The following is a 21,472-nucleotide window of genomic DNA, read 5'->3' on the forward strand; positions in this document are numbered from 1 at the left end:
AACGTCACACGTCATTACGTCCCCGCGCCACGCTGTTCGACGTTCCCTCCAGAATTTCACGTATCGACATACGGTTCATCTTCGTTATGGTCCCGTATACAGTTTTGGGTGTTTTTATTTTTAATTTTACGAACGCTTCAAGTGCGATTAATTATTTGTCATGTGCAAATAGATGACTGACTGAAGCCGTGGGCTGCGTCCCAAATCGCGTACTTACCTACTATATAGTAGCCGAGACACATAAGTACGTGGTTTTGGACACAGCCGTGCTCTCTCGTTTGCCGTGTGTGTACGTGTCCTGTCGCAAAATGCGGTGAAAACTCCCACACGGTGTTAATAGTGTGATTATGGTGTGTACACGTCTGTAACGCACGTCGATAATGCAACTAAAACAGGACTACTCTACACGTCTTAATTCCATTTGTGTTTACTTCGAGTATGACCTTAATCGGATTAAGGTCATGAATAATTGCTGTTTACATGCTAGTTTCTTAATCAGAGTATCGTCTTAATCAGGTTAATATCGGATTATTGTTGTCCGTGTAAACGTACTGATTCTGTCTCTTTTCGAAGTCTTACCAGTGTTACGGCGCATTACTGAGCCTTGTTTCTAGCCTCGTTTTCCTATTTCCGTGTTTTTCTGCTTTTCTTTTGACCTTCATTACTATTTTCTCGACTATGATTACGGATACTCCTAGATACAGTATGCTGGTGCTTGAAAGTTTGTGAACCCTTTCGAATTTTCTACATTTCTGTATAAATTTGACCTTAAACACTGTCCGATTTACACCCAAGTCCTAAAAGTAGATAAAGAGAACCCAATTAAACAAATGAGACAAAAATATCATACTTGGTCATGTCGGACTGTGGATTGGTGGAGTCCCAACTCTTTAGAGAAAGGTTTTGTAACCTTTTCCAGCCTGATAAGTGTCAACAACGCGTTTCCGGAGGTCCTCAGAAATCTCCTTTGTTCCTGTCATGATACAATTCCAACAAACACGTGTTGTGAAGATCAGACTTCGATAGATCCCTGTTCTTTAAATAACACAGGGTGCTCACTCACACCTGATCGTCATCCTACAGTATTGATTGAAAACACCTGACTCTAATTTCACCTTCAAATGAACTGCTAATCTTAGAGGTTCACATACTTTTGCCACTCACAGATACGATATGTGATACTGGATCATTTTCCTCAATAATTAAAGGACCAAGTATAATATTTGTGTCTCATACACACACACACACACACACACACATACTGTAGGTGTGGTACAAACACAACACACAGCTGCAAACCATGCTGACTCAAAGCCCTTAAGTGTTCTCAGCGAGTTCTACGCCCCTCTTAAGATCCGAAATTTATGTCCTGTACAACAGCTAACCAGATTTAAAAATGTATTAAATAAATGGAGAACCGCCATAAACAAACAAATGCTTAACACATGTCAGATCTCAGAGATTTCCAACTCTGTGTGCTTGTGCTTTTAATAAACGAGTGATTTCTCATGCTTCTCGAGCTTGACCACAACCCAAAGAGATGCGAGATCAAACCTGGTGCACACACACACACACACACACACACACACACACACACACACACCGCTTGAGCTCCTTTTCTGTCACTCACAAGCTTTAACTGTGTTGAGAGACGTCTGGAAATGAATCAAAGATAGCTGGAGTAAGCAGAGGGTTTTGTCACTATGTTCTCTGATGTGAGAAAACAGAGACACCGCCTGTTTTGTTTTGTGTGTGTGTGTGTGTGTGTGTTTAATACTAACCAGCGAGGTGCTTGCCCATGTTCTCCAGCTCTTTAGAAAAGAGAAGCTCCTCCAGCTGTAGAGCACGGCGCTGTGCCTGTGGGCTTGTGCCTCTCACCGGCTTCACGTCCGACGCCCATGCAGGATAGCGCTGTCTCACACACACACACACACACACACACAAAAGGAGGGAGAGAGAAGAAAGTCATAAGAAGCGAAAAGAAACCATATCTGTTGTAACGAGGCAACTATAATTTTAATATGCGCTAGAAAAACAGTGAAAACCACACAGCTCGGAGATGAAAGTGCTCATGGGTAATGAGGAACGTTTTGTGGGTGAGCGTCGAATCAGCAATCGTTAAATCCAAACGATCAAGAAGGACATGACGGCTGGCACGGTGCCTGACAGGAGTTCTGCTACTGCACTTTAGAAACGATAAACCGCACAGTTTGGGAGAAAATTTTAAGCTTATGACAAAAAAAAAAAAAATGTAATAAAAAATACATAAAAGAGAACTGAATATAAATCTAGATCAAGGCCTCGATCAAATCGCCCACCAAGAAAGAAATTACGCTCGTCTGATCTGCTGATCTCCCGCGACTTTTGCGCAGAACGGTCTCACTATGCGGATTGGTGCAAAAAACAAAAAACATCCAGTGAGTGGGAGCTCTGCAGGCGGAAAAGCCTTGTTGAAGCCAGATCGGTTCGAGCTGACAGGAAGGCTATATATATATTTATATACACACACACACACACACACACACACACACACACACACACAGTAGAGTGCACATGTATAACAACTAGGGCACGGAGTTTGCATGTTCTCTCCATGCTTCGGGGGTTTCCTCCCCCAGTCCAAAGACATGCGGTGTCCGTAGTGTGTGAACTTGTGTGCCCTGTGGTGGTTTAGCACTTCGTCCAGGGTGTCCCCTGAGTCCCCTGGCATAGACTCCAGGCTCCCCCGTGACACTGTGTAAGATAAGTGGTACAGAAAATGGATGTATGGATGTATATAACTCTGATAAATGAGAGTTTCAACATCGGACAGGAATTCATGGAACCTCATGGAGACTATACGAAGACACAAGGTGCATTCGAAAAAAAGGGTGCAACTTATTTGACAGTATTCGGCTACTTGTACTACTATCTTTTCCCCAGCATTAGAATATTCCCATTTTCCTATCATCATGGGAGTGTTTGGTCTCCTGAAAGAGAACCAGACAAACCACGCACAAATAAGAAACACCTCTGAGCCCACACGGTCTGACGTTAGCGGAATTTACGACCCGTCTGACTGTCGTTAGTCTAAACATGTGGAAAACTCGGCTTCTCTCGAGTGTCTTCGTCTTCGTCCTCTGTAACGACAAACGAGTTTGAAAAACTCTTTACAGAACTCGTTTAGTGAATTATGACTAGACATATTTTAACCGATGCATGTCAATGTTAATGTTTGTGGAGATTTTAATCCCTCGTTTTTTTTTTTTGTTGTTCCCTCTGTTGCCGCTCCAGTGTTTTCTCTTGTGGTTTTCTGGCCCATATATTAGCGGGATCACCGAATGCTCCAACCAGACAAGGACTTTTCTCAGTGACATCATGATCTGGAAAAGAAAGGCAGTGGTCTTCGCTATAGAATGATTGTGGCTTTTGAAAGGCAATTGTAGGTATTGATCATGATGCGTGCGTGCAACGCGAACCGCGATGAGTCTTTAATTCCGTACACACGAGGGAAACTTTCGCTTGCTTGAGATGGCCGGAGTTGTTTATCGGCCGAACACAAAACCGGCGTTTCCGTTTACGAGCGGCAAGTGGGATCTGCTAAAGTGAGGTCTTGACCGAGGCTTTTTGGACACCCTTCTGTCCAACTGGGAGATATGGATCCAATTTCTTAAGAAGTGAAATCCATGTTGACGAGTCAATATGAGAACCCTGTTTAGATGTGAGCGTCCACATCTAAAGATCTCTTCTGGTATGCATGTGGGTGGGAGAAGCTGTGTGTGTGCATTTTATATGCATTTCTTTGTGTGTGTGTGTGTGTGTGTGTGTGTGTGTGTGGTAAGTATAAGAGGCCAGCGGCTGCAGTGAACCCAGTTATGGTGAGCCTCAGTCAACTACGGGCCAAAAGGCCACTTTGAGCAAGTGAACCATTAAAACCCCACACAGTTTCAGCCATAACAGCCCTCGAGTGTGCCGAGTGTGGCCACATCCACTGGAAACAGTTTCCAAAAGCCAGAGCTTTTAATGGCCTGGTGTATAGAGCTGCAAAAGACACCAGGACACACACACTGAACATGTTATACATGCAGCTAGACACATTAACACACTACAGCACTATAACGTAGCACTATAATGTATATAATGTGTATAACATGCACTAGCTGGCATACATACTGTAACCTACAGTATATAATGAGCTAGCAGCTACATGTGTTGCATGCGATGAGTTACGCATTGCGCACAGGCAGACCAACACACACACACATATGTTATACATGCCATATTATGTGTTATAAAATCACATACATTACCTGTTACATGTTTTGATACATATTATGAACCTTTGGCATGTATTAGTATGAGTATTAGCATGCATGCTAGCTAGCAAACGCACAGATAAAGTTATACACGTTTGACACACTGTGTATACGTTGTGGCTCCCGAAACAGGAATATAACATGCAAGGAATAAAACGTGACAGGGCATCGTGTTTTAGGAAAATAATCAGGGACAGGGTGACGTCCAAGGGTAGTTACTGAAGCAAGACGTGTTGTGCTTTTTATCCTTTTAGAGTTACATGTCATGTTGTGAAACATGTCTGTTAAAACAAGTTCCTGTAGCTCCTGTTACCACTTATGTTATAGCAGCTATAAACAGTCGTTCGCTCTGTTATATACTGGCGCTGACACTGGAGACTCCTTCCATCGATGTTAAATAAACGCCTCAGAATAACACGTCACCTATATGTTTTTCTTTGCTAAATAACAACATGTTTCTAAACTGATTTATTATTAGACTCACACACAAGTCCCTGTGAATGAGCGGTTACTATGGAAACGATCAATTTGAACTACTGTCAGAGCTGCTGTTATAGATAATTAATCTACACCTTCTGACCAATCAGATTAGAGTTTATGTCACCACACACACACACACACACATTCTAGATGTAGTTATACATGTAAAACATGATTTATACTTTATACGTTATACGCTAGCACACGTGTCATACATGTTATACACCTGTTACACATTATACACATAGGTACACACATGATATACATCATACATACTAACCATGCCAGCACACACACACACACACACGCACACATGGTGTTTATTATATGTGCATGTATAAGGTTCCCAGCCTGACATTGCAACATGTTCAGCACAAAAATCAGGAATGCTCTATATCACTGAACTTCACACCAGCCCCAGGGGAGAGATGGAGAGATAGTCAGAGGGAGAGGGAAAGAAATGGAGAGATGACGAGAGGGAATCCTTCATGCAGCTAGGCTCCACCAGAAACCACATGGCCGCGATGCCACAGCCTCTTAAAACCAGTTTAGAGGAGGCTTTGCTGTTCGGCTGCAGGACGCGAGCTGGAGGGATGACGTTTTAGATCAGGAGGGGGATTTAAAAGTACTTCATTATGATATTTTTGCTGTTTTCCTTTGCGGTGGCCTGCCTTTTGAGTTCCCACAAATTCACTAGAAACCAGTTTCTGATTTATTGCCATATAATGAAGAGACGCGCATGCTTTATGAATTGTATTTGATCATGAGATTTGATTTATGAAAAAATGCTGCAGTTGTTTCATTTAATAGGAATTTTTCTTGCCCTACATCACTTTCTATGCTGCTGATTGGCTGGCAGAGTGTGGTTCCGCCCCTTACACCGCCTGCTTGGTACTGCCCACGTTCGGGTCTTGCTAGTGCTTTCAGCAGTGCGTAGTTTTAATTCGCAGTTTTAATTCACTTTTAACAATAGATATTGTCATGAAGCAGCTTTACAGAAATCCCGATTTTGATTTAGCTCAAGAGGCGACAGTGGCAAGGAAAAACTCACTGAGATGACACTTTGAGAGGAACCAGACTCAAATGGGAACCTTTAATGAGTGATGCTGGATGATGAGATTATAAATCTTTATCGTTCTATAATTGTATACAGATGATCTTGTACATTTTGGATCATGAGCAGTTCCTTTCTTTCTCCACACTTTGGTCTTTCCATCACTGTGGTAGAGGTTCATCCTGGTTCCAGAACTTTTATGGCTTTCCAATTCTTACTGCCGATGAGTGGTTTGCATCTTGTAGTATGGCCTCTATATATCTGCTCTCGCCTTAACCCCTGCTCTATGGAGGTTTTTGGTGATGTCACTGACTGTTGTTTTTGGTGTTTTTCTTCACAGCTCTCACAATGTTTTCGTCATCAGCTGTTGTTTTCCTTGGCCGACCCATTCGGTGTCTGTTACTCAGTACACCATTGGTTTCTTTCTTCTTCAGGACATTGTTGTACTGCCTATGCACAATCTTTGTGCATTGTGCAATCAGTACCTCTGATCGATTTTCCCTCTTTTCTCAGCTTCCCATAGACAGCTCTCTGATCTTCACAGGTGAAACTGAAGGCTAAAACCAAAAGTAGAAGTTCAGAGCTATTTAAACAATCAATCAAACAAGACAAGAAACACCTGTCAGTTACATGTTCCAATATTTTTGCTCACCTACCTAAATTAGGTGGTCTGATACCAAATGTGCTATGTTCTATGTCATAAAAGAAAATGAAATAAAAGCTGAAATTCAAAACTCTCTTCATATATTCGTCTTTTGATCTCAAACCCAAACGTCTTCGGTCTACAGCAAAAACAATTGAATTGGCCTTGCCGTTCCGATAGCTCCAGAGGGGACTGTACATGATTATGAATTTGTCCATGTTTACCCTGTCACTCAGGGTTATGAACCAATCTTCCCGTGTTGACTATACATCAGAACAAATATACATACAAATACAAATATACATAAATATACAATATTACTGTATGCATTATGGAATCACTGGAACATTCTGCCTATCAAAATGAAATTTTATTAAAAACCGACACACAGCTTTCATCTTTCACAAAGCACTCATTAACAAATGCAAATGAGTCTCCCACTCTAAGTCATTTCATCCCGGCACAATTAAATTAAAAATGCTTCGTGACTGCATTTGCAATGCTTTATGCATTCAAATTCCTCCAACAAAGCGCTCCAGGAGGAAATTAAGTCTAGCACGTGGACTGATTAAATCCGGTCGACTTGGCTTCACAAGCATGTGGTTAATACAAGCTCTCAGGCACTGGGCCGAATCAGGACTGCCAAGAGCATCGAGGATATTGACAATAATACAATTACTATCTGATGTATCTGCATTATGCACAAGTCTACATGCTAATCCGAGACCTCGAACATCCAAATGAATTACAGATAAGAGCAAAACAACAGAATGCTCAGACGACAGCTACATGCATTTATTGGGAATTATTATGGCATGGCAACAAACGTCAGTGGTTATGAAGAAGTTCCTGTGGCATTGGAATGACATTTCTGACACCAAAGTGGTGCATTTTATTTTATTGGGCTACACCTCTTCCTCACCAGATTGCCAGCAATAGCCATAAAAGCATAAATCTAGAACCCCAAAGGGTAGAGGAACCCTTGTGGGTTTTAGATTTAAGCATTTCTGGCTTGTCCCTCAAGGGAAAACACAAAAAAAGGTTCTATGTAAAACCCTACAATAGGGTGCTTTCCTATTAGAGAGGGTTCCAATTAGAGTCCCATTAGAAAGCAAAGAAAACACTCCAAAAAACACATAAGGAATCATTTTTCTAAAATGTTCCATCTAGCCCAGAAAATGGTTCTTAAACTTGTTCCTCTGATGGTTCTGCATTCTATGTAGAACCCTACCTGGAAAATTTCCCATCAGAAATGTCTATATAGGAACCCGATTAGAATGCTAGAACCACTAACCAAAGAACCAAGAGTCTATGAGATCATCTATATATATAACCCTAACCCTAACTGAAAAGGGGAGAAAAGAAAATATACTTTTACGATTAATAAAGTTTTTACGTTATTGACACCTTGTGAGACAGTCTAAAGTACAAGATTGGTGCCCAAACCTAAATAAGCCATTATTTCGCTGAAATCATGTGTGTTATAACTAGAATTGAGAAAAACCTGTGTGTATTGGATGGTAATCACCTGCCAAACTAGATTTTCAAGATGGGATGTTTAAAAGTTCAAGAAATGCAGGAAATAGTGAAATATCCAAAAAGCTGTCTGCATGATGAACAGTGGTTAAAGGTCAAATCCTTATGGGGCAGAAAGAAAGCTAGTGAAATGCTTGCTCGGCATCTGGCAGAATCATCTGGCACCAAAGTCCACACATTGAGTGTGAGAAATGTTGGGGAAATGGTCTTTTAGGGTATACTGTAACTAAGAAACCATTTTGTGCAAAAAGGCAAAACAGAAGAGACTGAAGAATTCTAAAGATGATAAAGAATGATACAGGATACAGTCCAGTCAAAGAAAAATCTAAAAAAAAAACCAAAAAAAACCTTAACCATTTTTTTTTTCTAAGAACACATGATAAGATGAAGAACACTAAGAATCATACAAAAGTGTGTGTTAAGACATGAATAATTCTATACCATCTCAGTGAAGAGCCTTGGCAAGCCCCAACAGCAGGCTGACAAACAGAACATCACTCCAGGCAGCCTGCCAGGAGCTGGACAACTCGCTGAGAGCAGGTGACTGGTCAAGACTTTGCCTGGTAAATCCAAAGCATTGATATACCAGCACAGCGTCCTACCAAAGATCCTGTGGCCACTGCTGGTGAATGATTGAGAGCTTTGACAGGAAGATTAGCAACTTCCTATGGAGGTGGCTGGGACTGCCAATAAGTCTCAGCATCATTGCTGTCAATGGGAACAACATAAAGCTGTGTTGCCCTTGCCATATATAAAACTCTGATAATTGCCTACAAAACCAAAAATGGACCAGCATCTACTTACCTCAAATCACTTATTACACCCTGCACTGCCCCATGCTCCCTCTGAACCCCTAGCACTGCTAGACTGGTGCCACCATCTCTCAGGGTACAAGGAAGGCATGCATCAAGACTTTTCTCTGTTCTGGCACCTAGGTGGTGGAATGAACTTCCACTGAGTCACTGGCAGTCTATAAACGATGTCTGAAGACCTACCTCTTCCTGAAGTACTTAAATTTCATTTACTTTTCATTGAAAAAAAAAATAAATCAGTATTTTCATACTATATTACCTCCCAACAGAGTTTTAAGACTGATGGTATTCTTAGTCCATGACCTAGTGAATCAGTATCAGGAAGTATGTATCGATAGAGACTTCAAAGCACTTCTGTAAGTCGCTCTGGATAAGGACGTCTGCCAAATGCCATAAATGTAAATGTAAAGTCATTTAAATAGTTCAAAGATTCTACTTTTCACTCAAGTTGTTGTGTAAAATTCTTGTATTACATTAGAAAACACTGCGAAATAGGAGTATTTTCACTAGTGGTCTCAGACTTTTGGACCCCACTGCACATGGCACCTAACATAAGCCCAACATGGCATTGTTGTCATCCATTTCTAATCAAGCAACAGATTTCTATTGACATGAGGTTGTGCTATAACACCTTCCGGGTTGGTTTACGTTAGAACGTCACGACAAGTGACTTTGTGATGCTTTCTATTCAAATTTTCCATTCCCACGGGGGTGTATTGTTGTAAACTGTGTTTTTCTTTCAAGCAACTTAACTTTTTTTTTGATAGACAGCTTCATATGTATTTCATATGGCCTAACATCGTCACACAATTATTCTTTTACTCCAGACATTTGTGCACTTGAAACGAACGGCACATTTCTATTCATACTGACGTGATTAGCAGAGCAGGAGGGTAGAAAAGCTCAAAAACACATTTCTAAACAATCAATTACCACCACACAGATTGTTTCTCTTAAAAGTGAATTAGTGGCTATATTTATACAAGAAGCTCTCGGAACCACATAAGCACATTATTTATTTATTTATTTATTTCATTTATTCGATTTGTTTTCTGGGTCCATTGAAGGCAACTCATTTGCATTTGTTTTTCTGTTGTTTTCCATTTTCCCGAATGCAATGTCCTTTATTATATGCGATTTACACGCATGTTGTGTTCATGAGACATGGAGGGCTGCATTAATGAGGGATTGTGGTTACTCGCGGGCACGCATGTTCGTGTGGTCATGGATATGAGAGGATGAGAGTTCATGGCAGGGTTAAACATATTCGAGTGGACACATTGGAAGAAAAGAGAGTTAGGGATAGAAAACGGGCCTCTTTTATTTTTTTGATCTAAACTCTATGCTATTAATTGGATACTGAACTCTAAATTTAAGCTCTATAAAGATCAGTCAATTGCATCATTTCTGGTCTATCCTATGCCTTAGCAGGAAGGAAAGAACTTGCAAAAGTGCATGTAAAAGTTCCCTGTAAGATGTTTTTAATGTCCTCACCAGATTAAGCCAATTACACAGTGAGGCCAAATAAAAGAGACACATTAAATGAGTAGTATCTTATGTAACACAGCAGGCATGCCAGGGTCGTGAAGGTGTAAGGACAATAATTTATATCTGCCGATGTGGAATGCCAGATGAAGGAGGCCTGGTCCACATGAATAAACCAGCCTGTAAGGTGCATTTTGGGTTACACTACCACGATTATTGCTTTCAGATAAAAATGAGTTATTCTCCTTTGAGTCACTTTATCGTAGTTTCATCCAAATTCAGGCTCGGGAGAATTAATTAAACCTGTCACAAACCTATGATGCTTATAGGGCTGGAATTCATTGGAAATCGCTCAGAGAGTTGCTCGGAGGACGTCTCTGAGCTTTAGCTTTAATGATGCAATTATTATTACACCTAGTGACCAGCTTGAGCAACTAATGAGGGACGTAAGCCGCTCGGCTAGTTAACAGCTAAATAAAGAGCCCTGGATCAATGTTCTGTTAAATTTATGCATGATATTAAAGCAGGTTCTATGTGCTTAGTAGACCGTTCCACATCTCGAAGTTTGTGAAATGAAAAGTGCTGAGATGTACAACATTCACATCACACACACACACACACACACACACACACACACCGCACAGCAGTCGACTTTGGATTAGAGGCTGATCCAAACCCAACAACTCTGAGCGTTCCTCTGAGGGCTCTCCATAATATAAAACTAGTGATCATCGGCATTGTTAACTGCACCTGTGAAACCCCAGCAAGGCAGGGAGATTTGCCACACACACACACACACACACACACACACACACACACACCTTCAACTATTGTTGTCCCAAGAAGTGACTGAGCCCGTAAAAGCATTACGTTTTGTTTTCCGCGACATTCACAGTGGTGATGGGAGAAACCCTGCAGGACCAGTTAAAGTAATAAGCTATTAAAAAGACAAATCGCATTTGCCTTTCACTCAGTGCCCAAAATAAGCAATTATACGCACAACGACCACATCAGGCCTAAAAAAGTATCGGTAGGTAGAGCGGAGATGTTCACAATTGCCTCTGCATATGGAAGAGATTACCCTCATTGCTCTGGCACTGCTTAACCTGTACACACCAAGGCCTCCTTTCTCTCTCTTTTCTCAATTTGAAAAAAAAACAAAAAACCCACAAGTAAAGAGAGCCTGCCTTTGTATGAATATGAAAGGAGATCTGTGTATGTGTGGGGCTCTGTACAGTGTTAAGCCTGGCTACATGGCATTATTTACTCTGTGACATGCTTTTCAAGGGGATGCCAGTTCCTTGGGCGGAGCGGGTGGAACGAGTGCGGTAGCACAAGGCTAGACAAGACGATACGATTCGAGACGAGGTCTCGCTCTCCCGATGCTGCCAGCATGTCTGGAGCCCTCTTCCATCTGCTCGGCACACCACACGAGCGAAAAAAAAAAAAAACCTGTTAAAAAGACTTTCCAGCACCAGACTGCTATAATTATGGCACTGCCTAGCCTTGGTGTCGCTGCTGATAGGAAAATAACCACTTTATGATGAGGGGAGAGAGTGTAGTGTTGAGCGCTGAATCCATAGCAACAAAGGCCAGCCAATTAAGAAGCCGTGAGGTCTCGCCTTTCTATGAGATCAAGAGCATCGAGCACATATGTTGTTTTTGACAGGTTTGATTGAACAGGGACTGCTCCACAACTCCACGACCTCCATGTCAACTCCATAATGACATGTTCATGTAATTGTAACCCCCTTTCTTCTTCTACGGCTCCTGTCTAGACTAGAGTTCAAGGCTCTAGTTCATACAGCTCTGTGATGGCTCCTGGATCCCAAAACTCTCACAACCATGAGCTCTTTCTGCATTGTTTAGTGAGCTAAGTTATCCATTACAACGACAAGCCTAGAGAAAAACAGACACGTCAGGCTGGAATTGCTTTGTAGGAAAGAGTGATTAAGTGGTTTTATCTGTCTCGGTGACAACACACGCACAATGGAGATGATGGAGAAGACTTTAACGAGGGAAGAAAAGTGATACGTGGACAATTTCTTTCTTCGTCAGGATTGCTTACCGGAGCAGACACTTGAGAAGCACCCTGGAGTTCCAGCTCGGCGGCAGTCAGAGGCTCTGTCACTCCAGGCAATGGACCTGTTCCAGAAAACACATAGCGAGCAGGTCTTTACCACCCACGGTCATTATAGAACATACAGACATACAGCCCCCATGCTCAGGTAGCGATACTCAAGACCTGCCACTCAGCTTGATCCACCAATGGCCTCTCTTTAGAAGTGTTCCAAATCAAGCACTAGGGCAAGAAAGCAACAGGATAATTAGATGTTGTAGTGCCAGGTTGGAACAAATACCTCCACATGCCACTGGATCAAGTTGAGCACCCTTTGGGCTTGAGTGCCTCTTCAGAAAAAGACAAATGATAAGTGCCTATCCCATTGCAGAAAATGATACCGCAGTCCTTTCTTTTATACATATATATATATATATAAAATACAGTAAGAAAAACTCAGATTTTTCACTCACATGTCACTTCAGGCACGGCCTGCTCAGGAATATGCGGTGCTGGTTCCTCCTCAGCGCCGGCTGGAGCGAGACTATCCCCCTGAAGCCTACAAAACCCAAACACAACACGCTGAAGACACAACACCAAACAAAGGCTTCAATTTCACACCACTGTTCTGATGCACACTCAAGATAACAGCGCTAATAATATCATGCTCGCCACAGAAGGGAGACTGGAGGGAAACATCGGGATTCACTGAGATCCCATCAGCCATCTTGCCTGGACGAGAGCGTGGCGACACCGTGTCTCTGTTCATTAAAATGTGTCGAGACAGCCCAGGTAAACCACTTGTCTTATCAGCCGTCAGAGTGATGGGAAAAAGTAAGAAACACACAAGAATGTTGAAGATGAAATAACTATCCACAAATGACTGCCTGTCATTCGGAACATCTTCGCACCCTTATCATTCACTTCCTCTTATCTAAAAGAACTCCTGACATTATGAGCTTGTCTAGAGAGGATGTCCTCGAAACCAGCTTAAAGACTGCAAAATTCCCTTCTGTTGTGTCACTGACAAGACGTCAAAAGGACACGCTTTGTGGGAAAATTGTGTTTTCTACATCATATCAGACTATCAGACTGTCTAAGCGAGGAGGCCAATTACAATCTAACAAATGTACTTTTTATTCACTCAGCTAATAATAAGCTTCTTTCTATTTGAATTTCTCCACATATGTTTTCATGTACACAATCATGGCCTGATATTAGGATCTGAAACAAAAGGATTCCTCTACATTTTAAACAATTAAGGCCTTCAATTTGTTGCATGACAAATGTACTATTTAATCTACTCCACTCTCTGATCTGCACAAAAGCCAGCGTGTCCCTGCTTTAAATAAACCGCGTAATGTCCCATGGGATGCATCGACATGGGATGGGCCTATTTAATCACACTATTGTGCGTTCTGAGTGGATTTTTTTTTTACATTGTGTTTTGTGGACACCTATATGTGCTTTTTGAACATCTAGTTCCACATCTATTTCCCTTTTGCTCTTATAATAACCTCCACTCTTCTGGGAAGGCTTGCCACTGGATTTTGGAGTGGTTGTGGGGGTTTGTCCATTCAGCCACAAGAGCATTAGCGAGGTCAGGCCCTGATTGTCAGGCGAGAAGGCTTGGGGTGCTGTCGGCGTTCCAGTTCATCCCAAAGGTGTTCAGTGGGGTTGAGAGGTCAGGGTTCTGTGCAAGACACTCAAGTTCTTCCACTCCAAATTTGGCAAACCATGTCTTCACAGAGTTGGCTTTGTGCACAAGCGCATTGTCATGCTTGAACAGGTTTTAGTTCCAGTGAAGGGAAATTCTAATTCTGCAGCATTTGAAATTATAGGCAAATGTGTGCTTCCAACTTTGTGGCAATATATATGTGGGGAAGACCCACATATGGTTGTGATGGTCAGGTGTCCACATACTTGTGTCCATATAATATATATCAAGCCGAAATTTATGTTATGGGCTGTAAAAAAAAACCCCAAAAACTACAGAATGCAATTTGGGGCCAAAATTGAATACATAAATATTACACTATTAATGAATGAATTAATGAATGAATTAAGTAATTAATAGTATCATCCCTTTAAAGTGCATGAAAATGTTTGTTTTTTTATCCACGGATGACACTGGAGAATCTTAATAGAAGATGCTGCTTATACATTACATAACATTACAGCATTTGGCAGACGCCCTTATCCAGAGCGACTTACAATTATCTCATTTATACAACTGAGCAGTTGAGGGTTGAGGGTTAAGGGCCTTGCCCAACAGTGGCAGCTTGGCAGTGCTGGGATTTGATCTCACAACTTTCTGATCAGAAGTCCAACATTTTAACCAACGAGCTACCACTTCCCTTATATTAAAAGCGATATTTTTTAACAGATAAAGTTATTAATTAATCAAAAGTGACTAATATATGAGTGCATGGTCAGCTTATCCTTCAAACCATGGCATGTTTTTAAAATGGTGAACTAAAAACACAATAAAATTATGCACATATTATGATTTCATGGCCTTGATTCAGTTCATCGTGGCTTCATTAAGTTGTGAACATGATATTTAAAAAAAACAAAACTGCAAAACAATCAGACGTGCTGGATCAAGTGCTATTTTATAAGCTATCGAATACTGACGGTAGAAGCCTATGGATATTCATGCAGCAACATATTAGCTATTTACAAGACTCCTACTAGATGTTTATTTGAATGCTTGCCATCATCTTAATCATGTATCATCATATTATTCTTTTTTTGTTTGTTTGTTTGTTTGTTTGTTAGTTTTCATTTTTAAATTGCCGCTCGCTTTTAGGTTGCATCATATTACGTTTGACAGCAAAGGGAAAAAAAATACATTTGACCCGCTTCTTCAGACCGCATTTTCTATCCCGGATTTTTTTTACAGGCTTAAAGGCAGGTGCTCATATTTAAAGGTCGCGGTCTATTCAAAAACATCGTCTCGTGTGTTTCTGCTTAATATAAATAAAAATGTTAGCCTTGGAGGTGTGACCTACATGTAGCTGACCTCAATACAGATCACAATACATTTCCCTAAGTACTCGTGATGTAACATTTGAACTAAAGTTAGACCGGCCCCCTGAGCAGATCCGAGGTCAACGAGTGTGTTTTCTGAGGTCTACCGTTCGGTTTAGACTTATGCTGTCGCAACAAAGTGAAAAATTCCGGCAGCTGACTCAGTTTTCATGAATAACAACTATAAAAGTAAGTCAAATGTATTCATACGTGATAAATGATGAAATAAAAACAGTCCTAGTGGAGCCTACTGTATTTCCAGCAGCATGTGGAGCTCTAGTTAGTCACTTGAGGTGTCAGAGTGGGATCTGATGACAAAATATGAACTATAAATCATAGAAACCATGTCCTGCAGCGAATGTGGTTTTGGCAGCACTTTTACCTTACACAGCCCAAACTCAAAGTTTTATGATCTATTAGATCATGTAGATCTTATAATTTTGAAACTACTCTACTCTAAAAGGTCAACAAAGTGCTAACTTAGATCAGGTTACTTTTTAAAAGCGCGACCACCAAGGATCTAAACAGTAAGACAGTGGACAACGTCCATTGACATTGTCCTCTAACATGGATGCAAAAATGGGTCTTAGCATGTGTGTGTGTGTGTGTGTGTGTGTGTGTGTGTGTGAGTGTGTGTGTGAGGAGGAATTGTGAGGAATGTTGCTTGCATCTAGCAAGCAGTCACATGCCCTGTGACTGAAAGACAGCAAGAGTGTTTATTTGTGTATGTGAATGTGTAGCGAGATAAAGAGGAAGAAACATACATAAGTAAACTGTATAAAGGTATACATGCTAACCATTATTATACCACAGCACTGCTGAAATCTCGAATCTGTCGAAAAGGTGTTTCTTTAAATAAGGAATAAAACACGACGATTGCACTTGATATAGCAGTTCCGGTTGCAAGGCAAATCACAGGTTTAAATTAAAGTGCTAATCCTAATACATTAGCATTTCTATAGCAGCAACGGACACAGGGACTTATACGGTAGAAGTGGCGTACCACTAAATGGAAAGGTTTTTAGTGAGGACACGTTTGTTTCACGTTTAAGGAAGCGTACCGAAACCGCTTTACGACCGGATAAAACTCGGATTCATGCTTTTGAAATCACACGTGATAATCTCTGCGAGGTTGCATTCAGCTTCCAGTCGTTCCTGCAGGGCCCATCGTACACGTGTGCAAAAGATAAAACAGTCATGCACGATGAGCATAAAGAGGCAGGTAAAGCCCAAACACAAGAGGACAAAGGCACGAGCGTGTCGGCCGTCTACTCCGACATATACGGCTTTATCAGGCCCTGGTATCGGAGGTAAAGGGCCGAGACGAGGCATTGAGGCAAGCGCTGTGAAAAAAGCAGCCCCGAAACGGATGTGCACTGAGGAGAACGCAGGTGATAAAGAAGTCTATCAGCACTCTTGTGAAAACAAGCAGATACAGAATGGAAGAGGCGTTTTTGTGTCTGAAGATGTTTGGTCTGGAGATAAATTGTAGAACGGACATCACTATCTCAGAATTGTACACAATTTTACTCTTGCCCCAAATGTTTACTGGCTGGAATTTGCTCATATACTGTAGCATTCTACTAAAGCAAACTCAACTAAAGCAAGCATATATTGTAGCCAGCAGTTTATATTTAGCATTGTACAAATCATAAAAAAATACAATAATACAAAAATACTTGCCACAAGTATTGGGAAGGATGGGCATCATTCACCAAATGTTTTCCTAGGACAAACTGAACTCCAAATTCCCACCAGATTTACAAAAACATTCGGTAACACTTATTTCTTTGCATGCCAGTCACCTGTAAATGACCAAGCACGGGTGATTTACATTTACCCATGCCCATAACCCTTTGTTGTTACAATTTAAGCTCACAAAGAGCTGAAAATGTCAAAATGACGACTAAGCATTGAACGATGCTCAAACTATTCTAGTAACGCAGCTCAGCCACTGCACCACTTCAGCTCCCATAGACACACACTAACTCTTCCTCCTTGTATACGGTGCCATTACTTTTGCTCTTGCCGTACGGCTAGGCTTATTTGTTTTTACGTGCTTGCTTTCTTTCAGATCGATAATATGCAACGTTTCGCAAATGTTCCATTATATTCGTGTGTGTAATTGAATAACAAAATAAGAGACTTGAATTGAAGATGCATAATCCATAAATAAAATCGCGATAGCTCATCGCTAAAATTGTACGATTTGAAGCAGATCAATCAAGGTTCACATTGGTCAATCTGCAATTGTGTAAATTTACACAAACTCAGGAACGCTCGTAGAATACGAAAAAAAAAATTCAGAACTAACTACATTTTCACGAATACGACATTTATTGTGTAAATGTTTCTGAAAACGATTTACGATAAAACATTTGCTTGCATTCAGCTAGCTAGGCTCAACGTTTGGCTTAGACGAATGAATAAGTCTGCATTGAAAATATACAAACGGGAACTATATTGTCATCCAAATCACTAGCGTATAAATCCACCTCTAAACTTTGGGCCAAGCTTCAAAATGGCCGCTATTAGTATATGTAGCTTTGCTGCTTTTGTATATTATTATACGTAACAGTGTGTCATACGGCAAAAGAAACCATATCGGCAAATCGGGTTTGCGATACTCTACAAATCAACAAAGACACAGATGTTTGAGATGAGTGAGGTGAGTGATCATATGATGCAAACTGGAGGCTTACTTGTTAGCTCCATTAGCCTCATGGCTGTAGTGAACACTAAGGATGCAAACATGTCTTGACTGATCGAATACACTTTGGAAAAGGAAAAAAAAATTGAATTAATTAACCTTCTGGCAGAGGTAATGGAAAGCTGTACAGTATGTTTAGGACATTCATGCTCACAGACTTCATATATAAGCTGTACATGGACACGTAGTAGCATGTGGCTACGTTTAGTAAGTGTGTTTTCTAGTGGCGAGCTGATGTGGTGTGTGTGTACATTGTGGCTGACTTGCTAAACAGAAGCTGAGAAGGTGAATGTGAGAATGTGCACACACAGGGAGAGACGGCACCAGTGGCTGCTCGGAGGGTAAATATTTACCTGGCACACCTTGAGCAGATGTTAAGGGTGACTTTGGCCTGCGGTTCGGGGCAGTAGGAGCTGCGCCCTTGGCTGAACTTACTGCCAGAAGGAACCAGGCCAATGACCCCCTCCATCCTCAGGTCATCCAGGTCCTCTGAAGAGAGACACAGAGAAACAGAGTGAGACAGAGACACAGACAAAGCGACGGCTTTAGCTTGGCTAAAATCCAAAGGAGTCCAAAGAAGACAGAAACGGAAAGGAAAATAAGAGGTCAATCACCTCACCTCAGGAGAGAAGATACCAGTGATGTAAGTATTAGCGAGTGTGGACAGATGTGTGGAAAGTGTAGAACGTGTGCAAACTTCTGTATAAATTGGTACGTTTTTCACACAGATATAGCTTTATTAGCTGGAATGCCCCAGGGAAGCTCTTGCTATAAGTTCAGGAAGATTATAAACATCTGTGATTGATTAATTTCTGATGGAAGAGTGCAATAGATAAGAGACGACAGACGTGTGTTTGCTCTATATGGACGGGAAAGACTTAATGTGATTCACAGATCACACATATACACACACACCCAAACACACCCACACACACACGCACACACACACGCACGCACAGTTTATTCCAGTGGTGTACACAGATAACAATGTGGTCAGGAAGATCTAGAATGGAGACAGCAACAATATCCAGACCACAGCGGGATGATCAGGTGATGCTAAATCGCACTAGATGTGAATGTGTGTGTGAATTTTCTAACTATTTTATTAAGCCTTCATATTAGCTACCATGTTATGTTAGTGGGCTTGTGTTCTAGCTAACCAGTTGATGCCGGATTTGTTTTCCGTTGCAGCACAAATGAGATTATTAATGCCTACCAAAATAAGATGCACTTTAGCTTTGTGATATCCCCTTGCAGACTTGTGAGCATTTCAATAAAATAACATTTGAATAGCATTTGGGAGGAAACACTTGCTAGCTAAGCTAAGGCCTTTTTTCTGGGCTAAAACAATATCGACTACAATCAATCAATTGCTTCAACTCATTTCTGTGTACTTTCCATATTTCCCCCAGCTTGCTAACTAGCTTCAACTTTAGCTTGCTAACTAGCAGTTACTTAGACAGCTTGCTAACTACTGTCAACCTTAGCTTGCTAACTAGCAGTTACTTAGACAGCTTGCTAACTACTGTCAACCTTAGCTTGCTAACTAGCTGTTAGTTAGACAGCTGTTAACTAGCTTCAACTTTAGCTTGCTAACTAGCTTCAACTTTAGCTTGCTAACTAGCTGTTAGTTAGACAGCTTGCTAACTAGCTTCAACTTTAGATTGCTAACTAGCTGTTAGTTAGACAGCTAGTTAATGCTAGCTCTGCTGGTTGCAGCTAGATATAGCTATCAATTAGATAAATTTTTATTTGCAGTCTAACTGGTAGTTAGTTAGCTATCTATAGCTCTTCATGGTTAGCTAGTTTCAAATCACCGACCCTGTAAAAAGTAAATAAATAAATAAATACATACATACATACATTTTATATCTAAGCCAAAAATGCTTGTTTGTGAGGCGAACAGAAACATATAGATTGTATACAATGTGCTAGAAGAGAGCATAGAATCTTTTCAAAGGGTTTCGGACTGAAAGATCCTCTACTGTACTTTAATCTAAAGGAACAAACTAAAGAAACATATGTAATTTTTTAGCAAATACGCAACTACTTCAACAAGAGAAATCTAACATGGTATTTCCAGCACAGTACTGTGATAATATTGCACAATACACCGATCAGCCGTAACATTAAAACCATTGAAGGTGTGCTGTGGTATCTGGCACCAAGATGTTAGCAGCAGATCCTTTAAGTCCTGTAAGTTGCGAGGTGGGACATCCATGGATCGGACTTCTTTGTCCAGCAGATCAAACAGAAGCTCGATCAGATTGAGATCTGGTGAATTTGGAGGCCGAGCCAACACCTTGTATTCTTTGTCATGTTCCAGAAACCGTTCCTGAACAATTTTTGCAGTGTGTCAGGACGCATTATTCAGTTGAAACACGCCACCACCGTTAGAGAATACTGTTGCCATTAAAGGGTGTATTTGGTCTGCAAAAATGGACAGGTGAAGTGAATAATACTGATTGTCTCGCTACAAGCCAGCGAAGAAAGTGTGATGCTCTGGGCGATGTTCTGCTGAGAAACCTTGGATCCTGGCAGTCATGTGGATGCTCCTTTGACATTGTTGCAGACCAAGCACACCCCTTCATTGGTATTCCCTAATGACAATGGCCTCTTGCAGCAGGATAATGCGCCCTGCCACACTGCAAAAATTGTTCAGGAATGGTTTGAGGAACATGACAAAGAGTTCAAGGTGTTGACTTGGCCTCCAAATTCACCGGATCTCAATCCGACCGAGCTTCTGTGGGATCTGCTGGACAAATAAGTCAGATCCATGGAGGACCGACCTCGCGACTTACAGGACTTAAAGGATCTGCTGCTATCGTCTTGGTGCCAGATACCACAGCACACCTTCAGAGGTCTTGTGGAGTCCATGCCTCGAAGAGTCAGAGCTGTTTTGGCGACACAACGTGGACCTGCACTATATTAAGCATGTGGTTTTAATGTTATGGCTGATCAGTGTATAAGGCAATTAATACACCATAAATTTCCGGAAATCAGGCCAGACTACAAAAAGCCCATTCCATGTTTCCGCTTGACATGGGACGTGTTTTTATAGTGTGTCACTGTCATCTGTTCTGCAAACTGTCAACAGGTGCTGAGTGCTGAGTTTACAGAGCAGAGCTTTGGCAGCGATCATACACACTGGAACAGGACAGAAGGGGGCCTCCTGCTTCTCTTCACTGTACAGCTGCTTTCGTCTAACGCCACAATCCCACATGCACAAGGCCGTGTTGGACCCAGAAGTTCAGCCAGATCACTCGATCGCGTAGAGCCGAATGCGGGTTTCTGTTTGGAGGCTGACGAGAACAGTTCTGGTAGCCTTATGAGAATTTGACGTGAGCTAAAGTAAACAGCAGAGG

At 41.3% G+C, this 21,472-nt stretch overlaps 1 protein-coding gene across 1 annotated transcript in view; it reads right to left on the reverse strand.

Moving 5' to 3' along the window:
- The window catches only part of c23h8orf34 (chromosome 23 C8orf34 homolog), an 87,697-nt gene that overhangs the window by 17,446 nt on the left and 48,779 nt on the right, over positions 1 to 21,472 (reverse strand). The window contains exons 8-11 of the mRNA XM_053611596.1: positions 18,461 to 18,596; positions 12,838 to 12,923; positions 12,374 to 12,450; positions 1,782 to 1,911 (exon numbers count right to left, since the gene is read on the reverse strand). Coding sequence (XP_053467571.1) covers positions 1,782 to 1,911; positions 12,374 to 12,450; positions 12,838 to 12,923; positions 18,461 to 18,596 — 429 coding nt within the window. The remainder of the gene's footprint in view (positions 1 to 1,781; positions 1,912 to 12,373; positions 12,451 to 12,837; positions 12,924 to 18,460; positions 18,597 to 21,472) is intronic.

This window comes from Ictalurus furcatus, chromosome 23 (genome assembly GCF_023375685.1).
Source record: "Ictalurus furcatus strain D&B chromosome 23, Billie_1.0, whole genome shotgun sequence".
NCBI lineage: Eukaryota > Metazoa > Chordata > Actinopteri > Siluriformes > Ictaluridae > Ictalurus > Ictalurus furcatus.